The sequence below is a fragment of the Vombatus ursinus genome, unplaced genomic scaffold, assembly GCF_900497805.2.
Source record: "Vombatus ursinus unplaced genomic scaffold, bare-nosed wombat genome assembly UNPS02014812.1, whole genome shotgun sequence".
Classification (NCBI taxonomy): Eukaryota; Metazoa; Chordata; class Mammalia; order Diprotodontia; family Vombatidae; genus Vombatus; species Vombatus ursinus.
Window position 1 is genome coordinate 72,197,495 of NW_020954590.1, and position 24,913 is coordinate 72,222,407.

At 34.9% G+C, this 24,913-nt stretch overlaps 1 protein-coding gene across 1 annotated transcript in view; it reads right to left on the reverse strand.

The window, feature by feature from the left end:
* Positions 1-24,913, reverse strand: part of LOC114054133 (peroxidasin-like protein) — a 475,034-nt gene that overhangs the window by 152,969 nt on the left and 297,152 nt on the right. The window contains exons 5-7 of the mRNA XM_027877274.1: positions 19,489-19,560; positions 11,524-11,595; positions 697-866 (exon numbers count right to left, since the gene is read on the reverse strand). Coding sequence (XP_027733075.1) covers positions 697-866; positions 11,524-11,595; positions 19,489-19,560 — 314 coding nt within the window. The remainder of the gene's footprint in view (positions 1-696; positions 867-11,523; positions 11,596-19,488; positions 19,561-24,913) is intronic.

A 24,913-nucleotide genomic window follows, 5' to 3' on the forward strand; every position in this document is an offset into this window, starting at 1 on the left:
TTCAAAACTGTCAGTTCACAAGGTCAATATCCTGAACTTTTAAGGGTTTCCATCACTACCTTGATACTTTACACTATATAATTATTTAAATAATTTCATTTTTCACATTGACTATGAACATTCCAGACTTTAAAGATAGTGCAATGGTAATAGACAATAGAGTATAATGCTATAAAATGTTTGGGATTCATTTATTTTCCTAGTGTAGTCAAGACTTAAAACATAAACTCAATAACTACTACTACACAGATATAAAATCACAATTTGCCTCAAATAAAATTTTATACTTTATAGCTTAAAATTACTATTAACACAATTGCTTATCCTAATTGACAGTGTGGTACAGTAGATAGAATACTGGACTGGGAGTTGGAAGACTTCGGGTCTGAACTCACCACTCCTGCCTTGGCTAAATCATATTAACTTTTTGGGATGTTTCCTTATCTGCAAAATGAGGGTGTTGGAAGAGATGTCCCTAAAGCTTTTTCTGCTCAAAAATTCCATGATCTTAAAGATTTCCTTTAAAGTAAAGACAGCATATGATGCAAAGAATTATAGTTGTTCTTTTTAAAGAACAGCCTAATAGTATTTCAACCACATATTTCCGTGAGCAATTATCCAAGTATATATCCATTAACAGGGACATTAAAGAAAGAGGATACATGAAAGCTCTAAGATATTATGAAAAGGACTCACCACAGTTGAATTCATCAGCTGTTAAGGAGCCAACTGATCTCCCTTGAAGGCTTCTGGGATATTCACAGGTTGCAGCTGCCTGAGTGTGGCCATTCTGAGCATAGCTTTTTAAAAGCTGTCCCAGCCATGTTAGATCACAGTCACATACCAAAGCATTAGAATCCAGGCGCCTACACATGGGGACAATTAAAACCAGATCTGTGAAATTGTTTTGAGTTAATAAATCTTATTGAATATCATTGAGCTTCCATGTGCCTCATTTTACTCCATTGACAAAGACATGCATTTAAATAACACTTGATAGGCAGCTGGGTGGTCTGGTGTCTGCAATGGAGTCACGAAGCCTCAGTTCAAATGCTGCTTCAGAAGTTAACCAGCTGTGTGACTCTATGCAAGTTATTTAACCTCTACCCACCTGCCCGAGTATTGTAATCTATAAAATGGTTATGTCGTGATAATAGCACCTACTTCCCAAGGATGCTTTGAAGATCACATAAGATGACCATATAAAGGGGATCATATAAAATACTTATCAAACATTAAAACACCATATGTATATATATATATACATATATACACATATGTAAATATATGTAATACACATATTACATATATATTCACACATATGTTTTATATGCATTTATATAAATACATTGGAGAAGGACATGGCAAGCCACTCCAATATCTTTGCCAAGAAAACCTCAAATGGAGTCACAAAGAATCAGACATGACTGAAACATGACTGAACAGCAACATATAAATACATACATATATATACATATATGTTTGTTATAATTATTTTTATTATCATTTTTCATTATTTACAAAGCCCTTCACAAAAATTCCATGATTAAAGTATAGAAAGCCTGGGAGTGAAATAAATTTGCCCCTTTTCTTTACTATTATTTGATATAGTTCTGAAAATACTATCAATAGCAACAAGACAAAAGAAAGCAATGAAAGGACTAATGACAGGCAAAGAGGAGCTAGAACTATTCCTGTTGGTGATGATATGATGGTTTATTTGGAAAACCCTGGGGAAAATCAGCAAAGATACTGAGACAATTAATAGCTTCTGCAAAGTTGCAGACTATAAAATAAAGCCTCAAAAATCAATAGCATTTCTATATGATAATAAAAAACATGAGAAGCAGTAATAGAAAGAAAATTCCATTCCACATAACTACAAAATGCATAAATTATCTAGAGATCAACTTTCCAATGTACAGAAAAGATTTGTGTAAATTCAATTACAAAGTAATCCTTAAAGAAATAAAGAACAACCTAAATAGCTAAAATAATAGTCAGAGCTCATTGCTAGACCAGGACAATATAATGAAAATGGTAATACTACCAAAATTAATTTACACTTTTAATGCTATACCAATCAAATTACCAAGGGACTACTTTGCAAAGCTTGATAAATTAAAAACAAAATTCATTTGAAAAAACAAAATGTCTAGAATATCAAGGGAAATGATAAAAAGAAGTAAGGATGAAGGGGTAATAACATTTCTAGACCTCAAACAATATTACAGAATAGCAGTTATCAAAACCATCTGGCATTTGTTAAATAATAGAGAGAGTAATGGAACAGATTAGACAATGGAGATTCAAAAACAATAGAACTCAATAACCCAGTGCTTGATAAAGTGTAAAACATGTTACTTAGGGGAAACTCCCTATTTGATTTTTTTAAAAAAGAAAAAAAAAATCTGCTAGGAAAACTGAAAAACAGTCAGGCTAGAAACTAGGTTCAGACCAACATCTACCATTATTTATCACAATACATTTTAAGCCTATATGTAACCTTAATATTAAAGATCATACTACAAAACCTTAGCAGAGAAAAAAAATCATATACCTCTCACAGCTATGTGCAAGAGATGTATTTTAACCAAAAAAGAGACTGATGCAAAAGATAAAACAGATGACTTTGACTAGTTGAAATTGAAAAGCTTCTATATTGATACTAATTTATCTAAGATAAGAAGGGAAGTGGTCAAATGGGAAAAATATTTTTAGCAAATTTCTTTGATAAGGACTTGGTATTTAAGATATAAAAACAATTAATACATGTATGTAAAACTAATACCCAAATAAATAAATGGTCAAAGTATAAGAACAAACATTTCTCAAAAGAAAAGCAAATTATTCATAATCACATGAAATTGCTCCAAATCATTAATAATAAGAGGCATGCCCATCAAAACAACTCTGAGGTTTCACCTCACAGCATGCCAATTGGCAAAAATGACAAAAAGTTGCAACAGTCAGTGGTGAAGGGGTTGTGGGAAGAGTGGCACATGAATACATTGTTGGTGGAGCTATGAAGTAATATAACCATTCTGGAAAGCTAAAATAACTAAAATGTCATACATATCCTTTGAATCAGAGACTTCATTACTAGGCTTATACCCCTAATAAGTCATCTGTAAGAAAAAAGTCCATATATATTCCAAAATATTTATAGCAGCATTTTTTGTGATTGCTAAGAGTTAGAAACAAGTAAATTTCCATCAATTGGAGAATGGCTAACCAAATTTGGTACATGAATGTAATGGAATACTGCTACGCTGTAAGGAATTATGTATGTGGTGAATACAGAGAAGAGTGGAAAGATCCGTATGTACTGATGCAGAGTGAAGTTAAGCCAAGCCAAGAAAATAACATACACAGTAACTATAACAATGTAAAATCAAAAAATCAAAAGTAAATGTAAAAATATTATAAAGATCAAATGAAATTTGAATGAAGAGATATGAAAAGATACCCCCAAACTACCCATGTGGAAGTAAGAAGTGCATAAATGTTATACATTGTACTTGTTTTCAGATTTTTTCAACGTGCTGATCACTTGTGATGATTTTTTTTCCCTCTCTAAAAAAATACTGTCATGTACGATAGTGCTTAGGGAACATGTGGGAGGGATACATGGGATACTATGATAATGTAAGAAACAGAAAATATCAATCAAAACTTATTTTAAATAAATTATAGCAAGATTGATGTAGTAGATTGGGAATAAGCCTGCAAATCAGAAAGATCTAAATTCAAATTCTAAACAGTGGGTCACACACTGATTGTGTGACCCTGATCAAGTCTCTTGCCTTTCAATACCAGCCCCTCCCCAGAAATTCCTTTAAAACTAAATTGCAGAACAACTGGTATATGTATTTATAGAGAGTTTCCTCACTGACCAAATCATAGGTCCAACCCTCCTCCCAGAAAAAAAAAAAGAAATTCCATTTCATAGACAGACTCTGAGAAGTTAAAAGAATTACCTATAGTCACATAACTACTAAATACCACCATTAGAACTCAAATCCAGGTCTTTCATTAAATACAGCACTTCTTTCACTCTGCCACAATGCTTCTCTGTATATCAGATGTAATCTTAGCATTTGTGAACTTATGTTAGGTGTTAATCAAAGGAGTTATATGGAGCGGGAGGTGTTGGCTTTTGTTTGGGACTTTGTATCTTTAGTTCTAATTCTATGACCTTATTATCTTATGGAGGGTGTAAGCATGTCCATTGATAGCCTCATTAAAATGATTAGATGATATCCACTAGGAACTGTTCATTAAAACCTCAGTGGGGTTGAGTGATTAATTCTCAAGAACTCAATGATTGTTAATGATTTGCTTGACTTGGATTATTATGGGAATCACTTCTATTTAGCAGATCCAAAAAAGAATCTTTATTAAAAAAGAACCTTTTCCCTTGTTTTCTGGAAAGATCCAGAAAAAGATGAGATCAAAGAATAGTGCTCAGTCTGAAAGAATGAAGGGGGATGATGCTTATAGATTAGCAGAGCCTTCCTCAGAGCCATGGCAACCTCTTGACCCAAGAATTGATAGGGAAAATGGTGGAGTAGCAAGAATTCCTGAACCATCATGTAGAGGGAGTGGCTAAGGTACATGGTTATTGCAATCATAATTCCAGAGATGATCAAGCCACATGCATAGTCTCCTAGGAGGTGGGAGGTGAGGAGGAGAGGGTGATGTTCCCCACCTTTTTGTACAATGTTGAGTTTCTAAAGAGTTTGGGAACCCAGTCCTCTAAAAAGAAAATAAGTTTCTAGGCAGCACTTAAATATTTATATACTATAGAGAGGTAGGACTGTGTAGTGTCATCTCTTTGAGATAACTTCTGGTTTGTTATGTATATGTCTTGTTTGTAAGTAGTTATGTTATATTGTCTTCCGCATTGGTCCATGAACTCCTTAGAAGCAGGGGCTGGAGGCTTTTTTGCCTCCCTATGTATCTCCAGTGCTTAGCAAAATGGCTAGCACATAGTAGGTGCTTAATAAATGCTTGTTGACAAACAGTGGCTAGAGAGCCACAAAGACCTGGGTTTAAGTCCCATTTCCAAATCATACTGGTTGTGTAACCCTAGGCAAATCACTTAAGCTCCTAGTGTTCTAGACATCTCTATAAGACTCTAATGTGGGTGGGTGGGAAGTGAGGAAGGGAGAAAATTTGGAACCCAAAGTTTTAAAAACAAATGTTAAAAAAATTGTTTTCACATGCAACTGGGAAATAAGATGTACAGGCAATGGGGTATAGAAATCTATCCTGCCCTACAGAAAAATTGAAGGGGAAGGGTATAAGAGAAGGGGGGAGAGATAGAAGAGAGGGCAGATTAGGAGAAGGGATATTCAGAACGCATGCCATCTTGGGGTGGGGGGGAGGGATGAGATGAGGAGAAAATTTGGAACTCAAAGTCTTGTGGAAGTGAATGTTGGAAACTAAAAATAAACAAATTAATTAAAAAAAAACAAAAGACTCTAATATACAGTGAAGCCAACTGGCATTGGTAGAAATGCCAGTTAATTTAAAAAATTAATTCAGACTATTCATTGGAAGGTCAAATACTGAAGCTGAAGCTTAAATACTTTGGCAACATAATGAGAAGATAGGACTCTGAACATAAAAGGAGAAGAGGACAGCAAAGGATGAGACAGATATATAGTGTCATAGAAACAACGAACATGAGCTTGGACAGACTCAGAAGGTAGTGGAGGATAAAAGAGCCTGGAATGCTATGGTCCATGGGGTCAGGAAGAGACAGATATGACTGAATGACTCAACAACAACAACAAAAATATATCTGTATATAGATAAAGACATATAAATATATATATGCACATACACACATATATATCTTGACTATATATATATATGTCTGGACCATTTACTCTTCAAGTTTATGAGAAACAGTTTGGTTTTTTTTACTTTTTTGAATATCTGACCACAATATGCAGAAATATTTGAGTTTTTCAAAATCCTACTTGGTAAGAGCAACACAGCCTTTGAGGGCTCAAATGTACATGAAACTAAGCCAGAACCTATCAAAAGTCTCTAAAAATATTGTCTGCAAAGAATTTCATAGTACTTAATGAAAATATAGATAACAAATCTGAATATGTAATAGAATAATATCCATCTGGATGTCCAAAAGTATTTTTTTTTCAATTTCAAGTTGTTGAGAGAATCCATCAAAAAAAAGTTAAGGAAACATGAAACCATTCCAGACCCAAGAATGGAAAACAGTCACCAAGGGAAGTATGTTAAATTTCATGGGACATCATTAGTAGTTCCCACAATATGCTTATCATTGGTAGAATCTCATACAGCCACTGAGAGTAGAAGGCCCATCATTTCAAAGACTCTTAGAATTTTAGAGCTTTAAGAATCATGCAATGAAAAGTGAGTTTTCGGGGCAGCTAGGTGGTGCCAGTGGATAGAGCACTGGCCCTGAAGTCAAGAGGACCTGAGTTCAAATCCGACCTCAAACACATAATACTCACTAGCTGTGTGACCCTGGGCAAGTCACTTAACCCCATTGCCTAGTCAAAAAAAAAGAAAAAAAAGAAAGAAAAAAAGAAAGAAAAAAAAGAAAAAGTGAGTTTTCTGAGGTAATACAGAAAATGGCATAAATGGGACTACAACCCAGGTCTCCTGCCTCTCTCATTCTGAATAGTTGATATTATATCCCACTAAGGAATAATATGTATCTGCACTACTACCACGTAAAATAAATTTAGAGAGGGAGAACTATCTTCTCCCCTACATTCAGAAGTTAGATTTTGGCATCCATTTTTTAATGGAACTTCCACTCATAAATTACATGTAGCAGAGGGGAAAATGCCCACAATGGGAAGATTTTATGTGCTGTCCAGAATGGTGTTTTAGCTAAGTAGATGCCCTTACTTTGGGAATAGCTAAACAAACTGTGGTATGTGAATTTAATCAGATATTACTGTGCAATGCCAAATAATGACTATGCAAAAATCAGAGAACCTTAGGAAGGCTTATGTGAACTGATACAAAGTAAATAAAACCAGAAAAAAACACATACTACTGGTACAATATAAATAGAAATAACAACTATCAAAAAAGAAACTGGATGTTATGTAATTATAATGTTCAAGCCTGACCCTAGATATTAGATAAGAAATTTGCCAACTTTCCTTCTTTGCAGGAGCATGGGACTATGAGTGTAGAACACTGTATATAAAGTGAGATTCAGTAGATATCTGGTCAATTTTGCTCAAATGTTGTTTTTTTTCCCTCCTTTATTTTATTTTATTTTTTTTTTATTTTTGGTACCAAGGAACAGCTTGTTGGCTAAGTGTGAGAGGGAAGCATACATGTAGAAATGAAAGAGATGTAAATATAAATTATGTCAATAAACAATCATTTTAAAGGGGAAAATGAATTGTGTTTTAGATATAAAAGGCACAGATTACTTGCTCAGGAAGTGCAATGTTGGGTTCTGATTGTCCTGGATTATTCCTTGTCATTGATCACTTTGTTGTGTCAGCAGCTTGATTGAAAAATAGAGCAAATTCAGCATTCCCGAGTCCAAAAGTTAATTCATCTGATTAGCACTCACAGTTCAATGTCTGGTAGTCTCATCAAAAGGAGTTTGCAGTTGCTAAATATGAAAGAGTCAGTTCTCGCTTCAATGCCCGTGTGAGATTCTTATCTACACGAATGGGAGCTAAATGTAAGAAGTGATGGCATTGGCAATCCCTTGGGATACATTAGAAATGCCAAGCTCTAACAGGCTGTCATGTCTCACTTTCATTAATTACAACATCATTCACCCACAGGGTCTTCATGGGCCATATGACACTTTCTTTTCTTCTATGTATTCTTTTAGTCCTAGTTTTTCATTTTAAAAAATCCAGTAAAAAGATCAGGTCTTTTTTTTAGTATTATTATTATTGCAATGACCTGCAATTAAAGTGTCCAGAGTAACTGAAGAATAATAGGAAGGTTGAATATTTTTTAAGTTAAATATGGTAAAAAGTCTGGGTTAGAGGAATCCAGGGTTGGCACTTCTATTGAAGACCATTTGGCAATGTATGCTATACAATAGTGTGTCAAACTCAAATAGACACTGGGGCCATGAAATTGTGCATAAAGATCTCTGAAGGGGATCTTCATGGATCTGAATATTATTGACTCAATTTAAAATGTAATTTTATCTATGTTTTATTGGATTTTGTTAAATATTTCCCAATGATATTTTCATCTAGTTCAGGTAGCATTTCAGGACTGTTGTGAACTACACATCTGATGCCTCTGCTGTACAGTGAGATTATTTACAAACTTTGCCTGATAATGAAACACGGAAGTTTGGTGTTCGAAATGTTAGATGACTTAGAAGGAACAGATTCATATTCACAAGAAAGGAGAAGTTATACTGAACATTTCTTAGGTTTATCAAAAATTGATCATAATAGCTAACATTTCTATTGCACGAGTGCTTTACATGCATTATCTCATTTGAACCTGACAATGACTCATTGAGGTAGAAGCAGCAGGTATTATCATCCATCCTCTTTTTGCAACTGAAACAATTGTGGATCAGAGAGAGTTTAAGTGTCTTGCCCATGACCGTGCAGTTAACCAGTGTAAGAGGCAGGATTCCAAGCTCAGCATTCTTTCTGTCACTCTAAGCTACTCCTCTAGTGCTAATTTTGAAATCACTAGTATCTCTGCATATACTTACCTCTAATCTGCAGGTGCTATTATGCAAGGTAAAATAGAAAAGAAAGTGAATAGGCACAGCCTCTGCCTTCTGATAACTTCCAGTCTAAGAAAACAATACATAAGCAATTATTCATTCCCACCTATGTGGAAGTTTTTGCTTAAAAGATACTTTTGAAGGAAAAAATGAATCATAAAGAATATAATTTTTATATCTGAAAATAAAATGAGAAATCATTTATGCTTTCATAGTGCCTTTCACCCAACGATCTGAAACCACTTTCTAAAAGTCATTTCATTAATCTTCATAGTACTTGTGTGACATAGTACTTATCCAGAATCACCTATTATACAGATGGAGAAACTGATCTCAGGTGACCCATAAAATGTAATATATACAGACATACTGGTGATATAAAAATAGAACTCAAACTCCCCTTACCCATTCTAATGTTTCACCCATTAAACCAAACTGCTTTGATGGCTAAAATGCTTCCAAATAATTTTGAAAATGTAATTATATTCAACTATAGGTATGATTCATTTGGTTGATTTTTTTTCTCTAACTTTGCTTCAATCTTGAAAAATCTCTTTTATAGCCTTTTATGAAGTTGTGGAAATTACTTAACCTTTATGACTTAAGCAACTACTTATCTATCAAATCATAGACAGGCTACAATTAGCCTCAGTCAAGGGAGTTTCCACATTAGAGATTACCTATCTTGACAAAATCATAGAACTTTCCAGAATTTTGATATTCTGGCCTATAAGTAGCATAAAAGATTGAAACCAGAAATAACTAGGTACAGTTTAGTACTCATTCTGTCACTGACAAAACAGGACCAATGTAAAGAACTTGCTTTGAACTATCTGTAAAATAGAGAAGACACTTTCTATCTCATTGACATTAATGAGACTATATAAAACACTTCAAAATCTTTGGAATGATAGTAGACTTTGCTTACAATAAACATGGCCAGATTGCTCTGTGACCCAGTTTTGTCTCCTTAGTGTCTTGCTTTATTAGTATTTGTATTTTGCATTCCAGTAGCACACAATGAAAAACAGTTTTAATCATTTGAACCAGTGAAAAAATAGTCTTAAAACATAGAAAAGGCAAGATGTGAGGGGGAAAAAACCTCTGGAGAAAAGAAGTTATATTGACAACAAATTATGTTTTCAATAAGATATGTAAGAGATTAAATCATCAGAGCTAAGAGATGTCATTATATAATAAACTCTCTCCTAAAATATAAGCCTCAAGGGTATACAGGGACTCTCAACCATAGTTGTATCCCTTCCAACACCTAGTTAGTGGGATACATTTAACATACTAGGTGCCTTTCTTTATATCCTCAGGACCTACAATTAGTGACTGGCACATAGTAGGTGCTTAATAAGTGTTTACTAATTAGCTAATATTTGCTGAATTGAATAATACCTGAAATTGTCAAGACAGATAAAGACAATATGAAACTCTAAAGAGAGGGAAAACCTATTCCAGTAATAATTGAAGAATCAAATCCAGTAAAGAAGAAATTGGACAGGTTGGATGAAAATAATGCAAATATCAGAAGTCCCTATAAGAAAAAAGTGCTTGAGTGTTGGTTGAATAGACATTATTGACATTTAAAAAGAAGTCCTATTCACATTTATCACTGGATTCTGTATTTCACAGTTTTGATGAAGCAAGCAAGCAAAAAAAAATCTTCACTTGTGTTAAGAGCACTGGTAAACATAGATTTAGACAAATAGATCAAAGGCAGAGAAACATGTTAAATTTCTCTGTGCATAGGATATAGTTCCAAAGTACCTTGTATCAAAAACATATATATAATATACATATATATATATATGATAGATTGTCTCAGTTGTATTTGCCTTGAGAATTATCAAACATGCTAAGAGAAAAAAAGAAAAAAAGAAAGAAATGCTATCTGAGAAGAGGAATCATTAAGAGAAGTGAGAATTAAGCAGATCCTTTCTTTCACTTATAATCTCTAACATTTGAAAAACGTTCACAATATTATCTCCTGGCACCAACTAACCTAAAACATTAGTATTTTAGTGTTTTTGGCTTTTGCTTAGCCTTCACACTCTCTTGCCCATAAGTCTTTTTTCTAGCAGTGGACACACTGTTGGCACTTATAACCTAAGGCCACCAACAGATGTTCTTTTGTCTGCTTTCTGCAATGTTCTCAATTACCTGCAACTATGGAGTGGAAAATCCATATCTTTGCCATTCATCTAACTGCTGAAGTTTAGATTTGTGTCCATCAGAGAAAAACACAAAGACACATATAGAAAAAATAAAAGAAGGGTAAACAGAGAGAATGGAGAAGGTGTGGAGAAACAGTGATGTCCAAGGAAGAGGATCTGAAAGGAAAGTTTAATGGAGTGACACATGGGAATAATGAGGAAAAGGGGGATTGAAATAAGGACCATAGTAGAAAATTAACTGAACTTAGTCATACAATTCCTTTGGGTCTCTAGAGTGTTGGGGCATTTTTGTTTTTAAGACAAGTTTAAAGAAATATTAAAAAGTCTTTAGATTTAATAAGGAATCATTGGAGAAGTAATATTATAACAATCATATAAGCCAGCTAGATTTATGAGAAATAATAGATTGATTATAGTTCCATTTGTGACAAACTCTCAAATATCTTTTTCCTCCACACAACTAGAATAATCTGAAACATTTTTCTACCTAATACTCCAAAGCTGCCATCACCTTTCAAAGCACAAAAACGTAAAGGAAAATCTCTTCTTTTTATTCTATTTTATTCCAATTTTAATTTAGGAGGAAATGTCTTAAAAACTTACAGTCTCTTTAGTGAATCCAGATTAGAAAAGCTCCCAGCTGGGATTTTAGACAATTTATTATTGTGCAAAAATCTGAAAAACAGAAAATAATATTTAATCAAAATGCAATAATAATGTTTTTAAATAGATATTATTCCCCAAAGGATGATACCTTTTAAAAATAAAATTATTCCCCAGAAATATATGTGTTAAGTATCTAAGAAGTATTTATCATCACCAGTATTGTTCAATATTGCATCAGAAATGCTAGCAATAAGAGAAGAAAAAGAAATTAAAGGAATCAGAATGAGCAATGAGGTAATAAAAGTATTTATTTTTTCAGACAAAATGATGACATATTTGGAAAATCCTAGAAATCTAACTAAAAAACTAATTAAAAAATTAATAATTTTAACAACAAAGCAGGATATTAAATAAATTAGGATAAATCATCAGCATTTCTATATAGCACCAACAAAATCCTTCAAGAAGACATAATAACACACAGTCCATTTAAAATAATTGTAGACAGCATAAAATACCTTGGAGTATACCTGTCAAGATGAACCCAGGAACTGCATGAACATAGATATAAAACAATTTTTACACAAATAAAGCCAGATTTAAATAATTGGAGAAATATTCATTGTTCTTGGGTGACCAAAGCCAATATAATAAAAAATAACAATTCTACCTAAACTAATCTACTTATTTAATACCATCCCAATTAAATCACACACACACACACACACACACACACGTTATTGAGCTAGAAAAAAATAGAAAAATTCATTTAGAAGAACAAAATGTCAAAAATATCAAAGGAAATACTTTTTTAAAAATAAAGGAAGGAGGCTTAGCAGTACCAAATCTTAAACTACATTATATGGCAGTAATTGTCAAAACTATCTGGTAATGGCTAAGAAATAGAAAGGTGGATGAGTGGAACAGAGTAGACATAAAATACACATTAATGAATGATCATGGTAACCTTGTGTTTGATAAATGTAAAGATTTAAGTTTTGGGATAAGAATTCACTATTTGGTAAAAAAAAAAAAAAAAGTTAGAAAAACCAGAAAGCAGTCTGGAAGAAACTGAGTATAAACCAATAATCTAACACCATTTACCAAGATAAGATCAAAATTGACACATGACCTAGATGTAAAGGGAGTTGTCATAAGTAAAATAGGAGAACATGGAACATATTACCTATCAGACTTATAGGAGAATAATTTATGAATAACAAGAGATAGAAAGCATCATAAGATGTAAAATGGATAATTTTGATTACATTAAATTAAAAAGGCTTCATATAAATAAAACCAATGCAACCAAGATTAGAAGGAAAGCAGAAAATTAGGGAAAAAATTTTATAGACAGTTTCTCAGATAAAGGTCTCAATACACAGAACTGTGTCAAATTTATATGAGTCATTCCCCCATTGATGAATGGTTAAAGGATATGAACAGGCAGTTTTTCAATGAACAAATCAAAGCTACATATAGTCATATGAAAAAATGCTCTAAATCATTGTTGTTAGAGAAATGCAAATGAAAACAACTTTGTGATATTATTTCACACCTATCACACTGGCTAAAATGATAGAAGGGGAAATTACAAATATTGGAGGGGGTATGAAAAAACTGATACACCATTGGTAGAATTGTGAACTGATTCAACCATTATGGAGAACAATGTAGAATTATGCCCAAAGAGTTATAAAAGTGTGTATGCTCTTTGACCCAGCAATACGACTATAAGGTCTGTTTCCAAGGTGATCAAGAAAAAAAAGAAAATGTCTATATTTTCTAAAATATTTATACCTTTTTTTTGTAATGGCAAATAATTGGAAATTGAGGGGATATGCATCAACTGGAGAATGTCTAAACAAGTTGTGGTGTGACTGTGATGGAATACTACTGTGCTATAAGAAATGATGAGCAGGTTGATTTTAGAAAAATATAGAGAGGCCTACATAAAATAATGAAGAGTAAAATGAGCAGAACCAAGAGAACATTGTATACAGTAACAGCAATATTTTTCAAAGGATAACTGTGAACAACTAAGTTATTCTGAGTATTATAAACATTCAAATCAGCTATAAAGGGCCTATGAAGGAAGATGTTAGCCACCTCCAGAAAAAGAACTGATAAATAAAAATATGCATAGTATGATTTTACAATAGAGGGTATATATACATATCATATATATATGTGTATGTATGTATATCTGTGTCAAATGGTGGCCTTGTCATGCAGGGTGGGGAAGGAGGGACAGAGACAGTTTGGAATTTAAAATGTAGAAAGAAAAAATACTTTTTTAAAAAAGAAGTATTTAAGGGGCAGCTAGGTGGCACAGTGGATAGAACACTGTCCCTGAAGTCAGGAGTACCTGAGTTCAAATCTGGCCTCAGACCAAACACTTGACACTTACTAGCTGTGTGACCCTGGGCAAGTCACTTAACCCCAATTGCTTAAAAAAAAAAAGTATTTATCAAAGGCCTACTATGTATGGTATAGATGATAAGACTGCTGGACTTGGAGTCAAGAACCTGAGACTGAAAGCCACCTCACATACTTAATAGCTGTGTAATTCTGGGCAATTCACTTAACCTCTCTGTGTCTCAGTTTCTCCATATGTAAAAGAAGGGAGTTTAACTTGGTTGACCTCTAAGGTCCCTTCTAATTTTCAATCTATCATCCTATGATTAGACATTGAGTTGAATCTTAGAGTCAGTTGTTCCTCTCCACAATATTAGCATAGACTACGGAACAGCCAAATTCAGGATCCTACTTTCTGTTTCAATATCTGCCCAAATATTATGGCTCATCACTCTGAGTTTTATTGTCTTTTACTTAGTGAAAGATACTTTCTGGTAAGCAGTGATCCATAAAAATGAGATTTTGACCATCCCAACAGGACATCATGGGAAACAGACAATGCTTTTGCTAAACAATATGCAACAATTGAAAACTAATGAGGTGTTAGAGGTTTACAACTTTGAAGTCATTAGTGAATCCTGTTGGGCTAGTAGGTGATGATCTTTTAAGAAGCCTCCCACTTTATTTTCAGTTGATTGAGCACTCTCAGCAAGGTTATTGAATTCACTGGCTGGGGCACAACTGATTCTAACTGTTCGCAGTTATTAAAAACCCTATGCTACTTTGCTACAGAATAAGGTTTCAAGTTCAGGGTATAATAGTCTCTGCTGGTTCAGTATTAGCAGATGCAGAATTTTTTGGTATGTTGACTGTTTAATGTATATTATCTTTAGTATAACAGAAATATCTAAGAATTATTAGTTACCCTGTCAAATCTATTGGAGACATTTAAATTAAATACACAGAAAATATTGCACACGTGCACCAAATGTATTGACTCTCAAAGAAAGAATGAAAATGGCAAACAGCTGTTTATTATAATAGACATGTCAAACAAAGGAATGATTTTCCTTTAGTGTACCAAAAATAACAGAAATCATATCATAAAACAATTTTACAATTTTCATGATATATCTCAATTCCCTTCAAATTCTGAGCTTCTTTGAGTTAGCACTCTAAGATAAATATATGCATATTTATACACATATAGATTATACCACATGTGTGCACATAAATATTATACATATCACATACAAATAAAATATAAGTACATGTTAATAAAATATGTGTATATAAATATGTGTACATACATGTATCATAATTCCTCATTGTTCATGATATCAGTACCTTTTTCCTCTTTATTTGTTAAGAAATACATGAGGTTAAGAAGAAGGATTATTCTGAATTGGAATTATTTGACATGTCCCAGGGTCAGTAAAGTATTTTCCAAAAATGTCAAGAGAGAAAGGTCCAAGCCCTTCCTCCTGAACTGCTTTGGCAGGGGAAATAAAACCAAGACAGATTAATTAGAATAGTCAGGCATCCAGGTCACACTAGCAGGCTAGGATTAAATATGTGGTCACTGAGACCCAAAGTGGTGTTAAAAGATAAAACCAAGGGCCCAGAAAATCTGGTGGATAGGTCAACAACAATCTTACCTGAGCTAAATGGAAAAAGAAATACAAAAATCCACTGAAGAAAATAACTCTTTAAAGAGTACAATTGGCCAAATGGAAAAGAAAGTACAAAAGCTAATCAAGGAAAACAACACCTTAAAAGTTAGAATTGGGCAAGTGGAAGCTAATGACTCTAGCCTTAATTACTGAATGGGCACTGCCTCAGTCAAACTGAGATCTGTTAAAGACCTTAGATTAAAAAGGACAGGTCCCCCCTGTATCCAGGGCCATCTCCAATAGTCCCAATCTGTATCAGGCCACTGGACCCAGATGGCCCTAGAGGAGAAAATGAGGCACAACACTCTCTCATTTAAATCCAATTCACTTGCAAGTCATGGCATCACCTCCCTGATGTCATTGTCCTCTTCAAGAATGAAGGATAAACAACATCAAAACCTGAGTTAGGAAAAATGATAGAGAAAACTTCTTTATACCTTGAGATGGTATACAACCAAAGAGACAGGTGAAAGGCACATCTATAAAGTTCGTGACTATGCAAAACCATATCTATGGCCATAAAAATTAACACTAAAATTACAACGAGCCAACTTCTCAAGTGAGATGGAAAGGTAAAAGGGATTTTTTAAAGGATAGATTATTTGATCATGGTTGTAGGCAGGAGGGAAGGAACCAACCGATAGAGAAATATTGAGGACAGGTGAGATTCAGGAAATGATTGACTGGGAGAATTCCCAAAAAGGAATGGGATAGAATGTGCTCAAGAATACAAATGGAAGAATTAATCTTGGCAAGGAAAAGATCACTTCATCTACTTAGATTGGATGGAAGCAAAAGAGAATGCATGAAAAATCTCGGTAAAGTCATAGGGAAAGTCATCCATTGCAAAAGAGAGGTGGGATGTTATTAAAGGATTAGGGAGAGTGGAGTAAGGGAGGTATAGAGATTCAACAGGATAAAAAGTGGAAGGAGGATATTCTAGGTACAGGAAACAACCTAGTCTATCTTTTTTTTACAAACCTAGCCTTCATTGGTGATATAATTTATACCTGCTCTTACTATGTAAATCACCGTTTGTAACCAAAATACACCCACCCAGTATCTTTCCATTGCGTTTTGGGGTCTTTCTCAGTTTTGACTGTTTATAATCCGGCATAATGAATAGAGTACTGGTCTTTCAGGAAGAACATGGAGAAATTGAAGTGACAATCACGGAGATCTTGCAAAACTTTATCAAGAAGATCATACAGATTTCATTTTTTGACAGTCGTGAAACTGGATGATCAGGGGCATGTTATGGATATAGTTTGTTCTAGATTTTAGGGATATACTTCTCAAAGTTATTAATAGTATTCCTATATAAAGATGTAGAAAAGTGGCCTAGATGACTCTACTGTCATGAGTTGGAAATGAAAAGACATTTGATGTCACTTTATAAGAAGGGCTCCAATAAGTACCCCAAAGAATCTGGGCTTAGCCATGTGCTGATTAACATGTTTAATCAATAATTTGAATGAAGACATAAATGGCCTACTTATCAATTTGCAGGTGACAGGTGGGAACTATAGCTAATATACTGGCAGACAAGAGTCAGGATCCAAAAGGATATTGCAGACTGGAGCATTTGGTTACAATGCAATACAGTATGATACAATACAATGAATGCAATGCAAGGAAATGCAATACACATTTACTTAAAACTTGCTATGTGCCAAGAACTATGTAAAACTCTAGGGATACAAATAAGGTTTTGCAAGACCTTGTACTAAAGCAGTTTATCATCTAATGGGGGAAGACAATACACAAAAGTGAGGGCACTAGAGGGCACCTGAGGCTGGAGTGTAACAGCCTCAGGTACTGGGGTGTAATGATAGTGGAGTTGAAACCAAGCAGAACAGCTGGTGGAAAATAAAGTATTGACTCTAATTCTGAACCGTCTATAAAGATAGTCTTTGGGAGTTTTTTTGTTTTGTTTTGTTTTTTAACTCCACCCTCCTAATTAAATAAGATAAAAGTCAATAGGGATAAATGCATATTTTCACATTTAGATTCAAAACATTAATTTTGCAAGTACATGACCATGAAATGGCTAGGTGGTAGCTCTTCTGAAAATCTCTGCAGGGTTTATTAGTGCAGTACAAGTTCCACGTGAGTACAAAATGGGATAGGGCAGCCCACAAAACTAATGTGATACATTAAAACAAGCACAGTGTACTGAACAAGAGAGGCGATCACCTACATTAAGCAGATGTTACATGACACAGCAGACAGAATTCTGGACCTAGAGTCAGGAAGACCCGAGTTAAAACCCAGCTTCAGACATTTCCTTACCCATGTGAACCTGGTCAAGTCACTGACCCTCTCAGTCTCAATCTCTTCATCTTGAAAATGGGGATCATAACAGCATCAACCTCTGAGGGTTGTTGCAATGATAAAGTTATATATTTGTAAAGTGTTTTGCAAACTTCGTAAGCATAATATTATCATTATTGTTACACTGCTTTGAGAACTGTTTTCAGCTCTGGAAACCCATACTGAGGAGAATATTTATGATCCAAAGATCATCCCGTGAACGGAAACAGGGATGATAAAGGACCTTGAATTCATCTTCAGGATCAACTGAAGCAACTGGGGATGTTCAAGCTACAATCAGAGAAGACTCTGGAGGAAACAAGAACCATCTTCAAGTGTCTGGAGGGCTGTCATGTGGAAGAGGGTTTAGTCTTGTTCTGTCTGGCCCCAGACAGCAGAAACAACAGAAATGAGTAGAAGCTGCAGAGAGGAAAATTTAAGCTTGATATGAAGAAAAGCTTCATAATAATGAAAACTATCCAACAGTAGAATGAGCCGCTTTGGTAGACTTTGGGGCTTATATGTGTATGTGTTACATGAGATTTACATGGATATAGATAGAGACATGTACACATAAAAATATGTATATGTAACACTCAATTTTTTATATACGCAGTTATCCCTTCCACATCACTACTTTCCCCATTGTGGTTTCGATGTATCTCAAGTTTACATAAGAAATTAAATGGAAATTTGGGGGGAATTTTGAGAAACCGCAGACAATACACAAAGACCGGCAGATGACACAGAACCTACTTAACCCAAATTTTACAATATACTCCATAAAAGAAAAAGAAAAAATTTCAGACTGGTAAAGGGAGGACCAAAAAATTTTATGCAGATTTTCCAGATCACAGAGGCAAAGTGCCGCTAATCCCCCTCGATGTGGAAGGAATAACTATACATATATAAACATTTACTATAGATAAATAGATAGATAGGTAGGTAGGTAGATAGATAAACACACAAATAATCAAGACTACCACACTTTCATATGTATGTGATAGCCAGCTACTTCATGTTAGGGTAAACTACATACCAAAAGGAGAAAGCAATTGATAACATGAGCCCATTTTGCATATCAATAGACTGTTGTAGATAAAATAACATCCATGTGCCCTTGTTGAAAGTTATTTGGGTTCTGAACGCAGAAATTAGTTCTTAAATAAAACCCTTCAAAAGCCAGCTGTCTGAAGTAAATGGTTTGTTTTCTACCTATATAGTTCAACTTTTGCTTTAAGGGAAAAAATATTTAGCTAAAAGGCTACGTGTGATATGAATGTTACAATCAGCCTTAGTTCAGCTCAAATCTCAAACCATCTTTTAAAAGGTGAAATTAAAATAAGGGGCATTCTCCTCCCAGGGAAGAACAAGAGAAAGAAGTTCTTGCCTAATCAGAAAGGAATGAGTCCCCAAAGGTCCTCTGATTTTTCAAGTATAAATTGCCTGATTACAATTCTTTGTTTCTCTCACTCTAAACAATAAGTGAAGCCTGTGTCTCTTAGACTTTCTGGATTATACTCTGTGCTAGGCCAATAGGTCAGCCAGTGACTCTAGATCATCAAGGCAGGTTAAATAAAGGAAAAGAAAACAAGGTGCCAGAAAAGACACTACTCACAGTCGCTCCAATTTCTGAAGGTCTCCAAAGGTTTCTGGCTGAAATGTTTCTATTTGGTTGAAGTGAATATACCTGGAAGGAACAAAACAAAGAGTTAGGAGCTCCTTGTGCTGGGAGCAGCAGTTATCAGCTTGTGAAGAATCGGCACTGAAGCAGAAGATGCAGGCTTCACTGACCCAAAACACTAGCGACACTTGGGAAAAGGAAACTATGGAGGATCCTTGATCACTTTTACTTTTCTCCTGCTGTCTGTCAAACTCAGTCGAGGACTTTGCTGAGAGAAGTGAAGCTGATACCTGTGTGCAGGGAGCAGCCTGGGACTTAGCACTGGAAGGGAGCTATCACTTGTGAGAAGTTGAGAATTGGCTGGTAAAGTCATTCTTTGGTTTAATGATTCCATGGAAGTAAAATCAACCTGCATGATAGTTAGGATTTGGTCACTGTAGGTAGTTGTTGGCACTTAATGGGGCTTGGCAGAAGACTTAGCTGGGCCAGGCACTGCTGAAAGCAATAATTCCTTTTATTTGGTGGAGCCGGGGATGGGGGTAGGGAGAGACTAATGGAGGTGTTATAGGGCTTAACTAGAGCTACCTGAGTAAAGACAGAAAAGAAAGGATAATAACTGAAGCATAAAAGGGCAGCCCACTGATACACACACACGTGCACACACACACACACACTCACATACAAGCCTACTAGGTCTAATACCTTGTAATCAGAGCAGTCCATCAAACAGACACTTTCAAAGGGAAAAGGTAAGCAAAGAATACAACCAGGGGCATCACTAGAAAGCCTTTTGGCATTCCATGCCATTCTTTTAGGCCTTGCCAAAAAGGAGAAATCCAAGATGGTCTCACAAGAAGCTGCTCCTCGGCACTTGGACCATAGCTTTATCAGGTTCCCACTGAGACTCTCCTAAACCCATCTTTTCTATTGGTAAGGGCTGTTCCATGGTCAGGGTAGCTCAGATATTTTTTAAGGAAGTGTAGGAAAGTCTCAGGTGAGTCAGATTGGTTTCCTATCTTTCAAGTCACAAGACAGAGATGTCAATCAGCTGGACCAATAGTCTCCCAAATAGGGACCTGTGTCCCTTTGTAGGTTGTGGCCTTACCCAGGGGAACTAAAGACTGATTAGAAGGGGTGTGTAATCAAGGAATTGGAGGGAAAAAGGTGGGTCACATTCCAAATTCCCTGATCTATGTCATGAGGATTGTTCCAATATAACCACACCTACCCTGATTCCCTGACTGTCCCCAGTTGGCCTCCATGCTCTGCTGTGCAAGTCCTTCTTCTGAACTGAGGATGGGCCCCCTAAGGGCTTTAAGGTTCAAGTGCCACTGGGAAAATTTCACAACCACCTTCTGTCCTTAAGTACCTTGTGGCTGTGACAGGTACCATTACGTGGGTGGACTATGTGCTGAAAACAGTGAATTTAAGTAAGAGCCCCACCTGTCTTTTTTTTTTTTTCATTTTGAGTGGGACAGAGTGAGATACACAGGATGAGTACGTATACATGCATTGATTGTAATCTGCAACCTAGATATTAAAACACTGACATTCCTCATAAAACCCCATTCTTCCAAACTTCCTTATTACTGTCTAGGGTTCCACCATTCTTCTAATCACTTAGACTTTCATATCCTCGATGCCTTTTTCAAATCCTTTCTTTCCCTCATCCAATCAGTTGACAAATTCTGTCAGTCTATCTTCACATCTGTTTGCATCTATTCTATTCTCTACACACACACAACTACCACCAAAATTCAGGCCCTCATTACTTGTGGCCTTAACTTGCAATAGGCTCCTAGGTTGTTTCCCTGTCTCCTGTCTCCCACTCCAAACTATAAATACTTTTGTCAAAGTGATTTCATAATATGCAAGGTAGACCATGTCACTCCCCTGCTCAATAAACTCACTATTGGCTCTAAAATCAATCCATCTTTATCTCATCTGTTTTTAATTTATATTTATGTAGAAATTATATTATACACTTACTTATTGGTATATAACTATTTGTATTTACAAATAAGTAAATCTACTTATGGGCAGGTACCCAAAGTTTTTTTTTTAATTGATAAGGGTACATAATAAAAAAAAAAAAATGGAGACCACTGAGCTAGGAAATTGGAATTTTCCAGATAGGAAAAGAAGTTTACAGTTGTTGGGGTGAAGAGAAAAGTCAGAACCAAGTAGCAGGAAGAGTATGAGTAGTACCCAAACAACTTCTTGAATAGGAAAAGATTAGATTAGAAAAGCATGAAGTTTTTCAGACATAAAATAACACTGCAATTAGAAATAAGCGTTTTGGCTTTTTTTCCATTTTAGAAAAAGCACACAATACCATTTTAAAATGCAAGCTAAAAAGTAGGACTGATGGGGTCTATACTCAATAGCACATTTACACAATTTATTATCCCTCTTCTTTGGAGAGGAAATGAAGGAAAAATATACTAAAGCCTATGGAATGAAATGCTTTCAGAATTCAATGTTCACTTAGTATGGGCATTTTTACATTCATCATATTTACAATATCATTTTATGAAAGAGTTCAGAAACCAGAAGCAATATTGAAGGTGGAAAATTTCCATTCCCTACCAAAATCAAATGATCAAGTGAACAGGCATGCTTTCAAAAGGAGAGTAGGGAAAAAGGTATGCACAGTGAATCTTATCAGTATACTCTTATCTCTGGAGTCTGACTGCACCCAACTCTTAGAAAATGTAAATATCCACACCTTCCACTCATTTCTTATTATAGCCACTTCAAAACATTAGAATGAAGACTCTGAAATGTTGCAAGTTATAATAAATTGTCTCTAAAAAGTATTCAAACCACAAAAGTCACAAATAAATGGTACACAAATTGTTCCTCAAAACTTCTAAATTAAATCATGAGAAAGGAAAATGTGTATACGTGTATGAGAACCACTATAAAATTCTGAACTTCAAAAAGTTACTAATTCAAGGTAAATGTGCCAAAAATAGAAAAGCTGCACATTTCTTTAGGATCCAAAACCTGTATAAAACAATCCTTAAATGCTACCAGTCATTATAACAATTTGGTCTAAAGGAAATAGTTAGAAAGAGAGAGGGACAATCAAATTCATGTAAATCTTGTTTTGACCTTACGAAATTAGCATTTTCAAGACACCTGATCAGGTATATTAAAAACAAGAATAATGATGATAATGAAATTAAACGGATGCAACTAGAGACAGAAAGAAACACTTCTTTGCCCTATGACTACCCCTAGGTTGGATGTGAAAGTCATTTCCTGTGTTTCTTTCCCTTTGTTCTTTGGTATCCTGCCCTTCAGTAACATGGGTTTCTCCACCAGTAATGACATGCCTTAGCCTATGGCCAAAATATTCTTCATTGATAAATGTTGGAGCCTATTTTTATATCAGAAAACTGAGGTAGTTCATAGAATAAAGCAATGCAAAGACCAATGAGGACCAGAACTTCCAAACCAGAATATGTGGTTTAACAAAATGTTTTATATTTAGTCATTTTATTTATAAATGTATTTTAACTTATTTATGTACCACATGCTTCCAAAAAGCAGTTAAGATACATTATAAAAAAGAATGTTAAAATTGCTATTACATATAATTGTATGTGTAATTGGAGGAAATATATAATATATTGGAAAAAATTGGAAAAAATATAAAAATTTCCACTTAAAAAAACACATTACAAAATTAAGACACATAAATTAGAAACAGAAACAACCAAGAAGTGTGTGGGGTGAGGGGATTGAAAGGAGAAGAGAAATTAATGGATGAAGCACCTAAAGATGAGTTAGTTACTACAGCTGAGCACTGAATTTGGCTCAGATCATCCTAGAAGCTAATGTAATGTTGGGTTATATAGTTCTCGTTGTCTAATAAAAGGTAGTGCTCAAGTTCATCTGAAGAGATGAATATTTTCCTGACACTAAATTTTAGGAGAAATTAATCCCATGGGTCTTTCAGTAAGAGTTACAAAGCACCATAATGGACATTGCCTTCATCTATAATTTCACAAAAGATGTAGGCATTCTTCAAATGGACATTTCTTATATCAAGACTGTATAAAAGCTGAAGGCATAACATTAAATCTGACTGAGAGATTCTTTTTTTCTGGAAGCTACCTTTCTGATGTCCTAACTTAATGTAGGTATAGATCTTAGACCACCTGGGGGAATAGATGGTTAAGACATATATTTGAAAATGTCTTTCAAATGTCAGCTGTCTCAAGCAAGCTCGTGGCAAGTGCTAGACCTCAGCCAATTCATCATTGAGTTACTTGATAAGTGTCTAAAGTGCTGATTATTTATGTTATGTGCTTTAGAGATTTCCAAGAGACAGAGTTAACATTCTATAAGAAACATTTAATACTCTTATGTTTCTTGCCCAGAGAGATTAATATCTCATTTTCTCATGGTATGGCCTGTAGGGACTGGCAACGTAGCATAATGGATAGAAGACCTGTTGTAGAGTCAGAAAGACTTAGGTTCAAATCTCTGCCTCGGGAAAAACTAATTCAGGGCAAGTTACTTAATCCTGTAGGTCCTCAGGCAACTTGCAAAGACTGTTAGAGACCATTGCCCAACTGCACAGGAGGAAATATTTCCCTACACCAAAATAAAGCATAGGTCTGTCTCCTCCCTCCCTACCTTACTGTACATCAAAGGGAAAACAAAGTAAGGATACCACTCTTAACGTTCAGGACCACATTTTCTCTCAAGAAATAACTTAAGTTTTAATCTACTAATGAATTTAGAAAAGTGCTGATTCAGATCCCAGAGTTCTTTGCCATAAAACATACAAGGGACAGTTTAAGCCTGATCAAATTGAAGGGCAGGTGTTACAAATCAGTTGCTTGGACCATAAATGTACATCATACGGCCCCTGTAGAATGCTTTATTTTGAATAAGACTGCATACTAGTGGGTCCTCTAGGATAAGGTGTACCCCTAAGTAGATGAATTCTTGAAGAATGACTGCCAAATATAATAATGTATGTTTTAATATAATAGATGTTAAGCAGCTCCCTCTCATTATAATTAGCCAGCAAGTTTAGCTGCAGGGCTGCTCTTGGTTTTAGATAATAAAACTATGCCATCATTACAGAGAAGGTGCTTATTTTGTCAGCAAGAGATTGTCTCCTGGGACCACTTTCAGCTTTGCCTGATTGATCACGTGATTTAAAGTAGATAAGGCCCAACTAGAGAAAGCTAATGAGAAAATGTGGAAAGATAGGGCTAAGTGACTCAAACATAGTCACGTAACTCATGCAATCAATCAATCAAACTCATGCAATCATCAATAGAGATTTTTGCTTTTTGTAAACTTCCTGATAGCAGGGCCTGTGTCATCTTTCCTCCTTGTATTCTCACAGACTAGCACAGTATCTGACACAATAGTAAATAACTGTTTTTTTTTT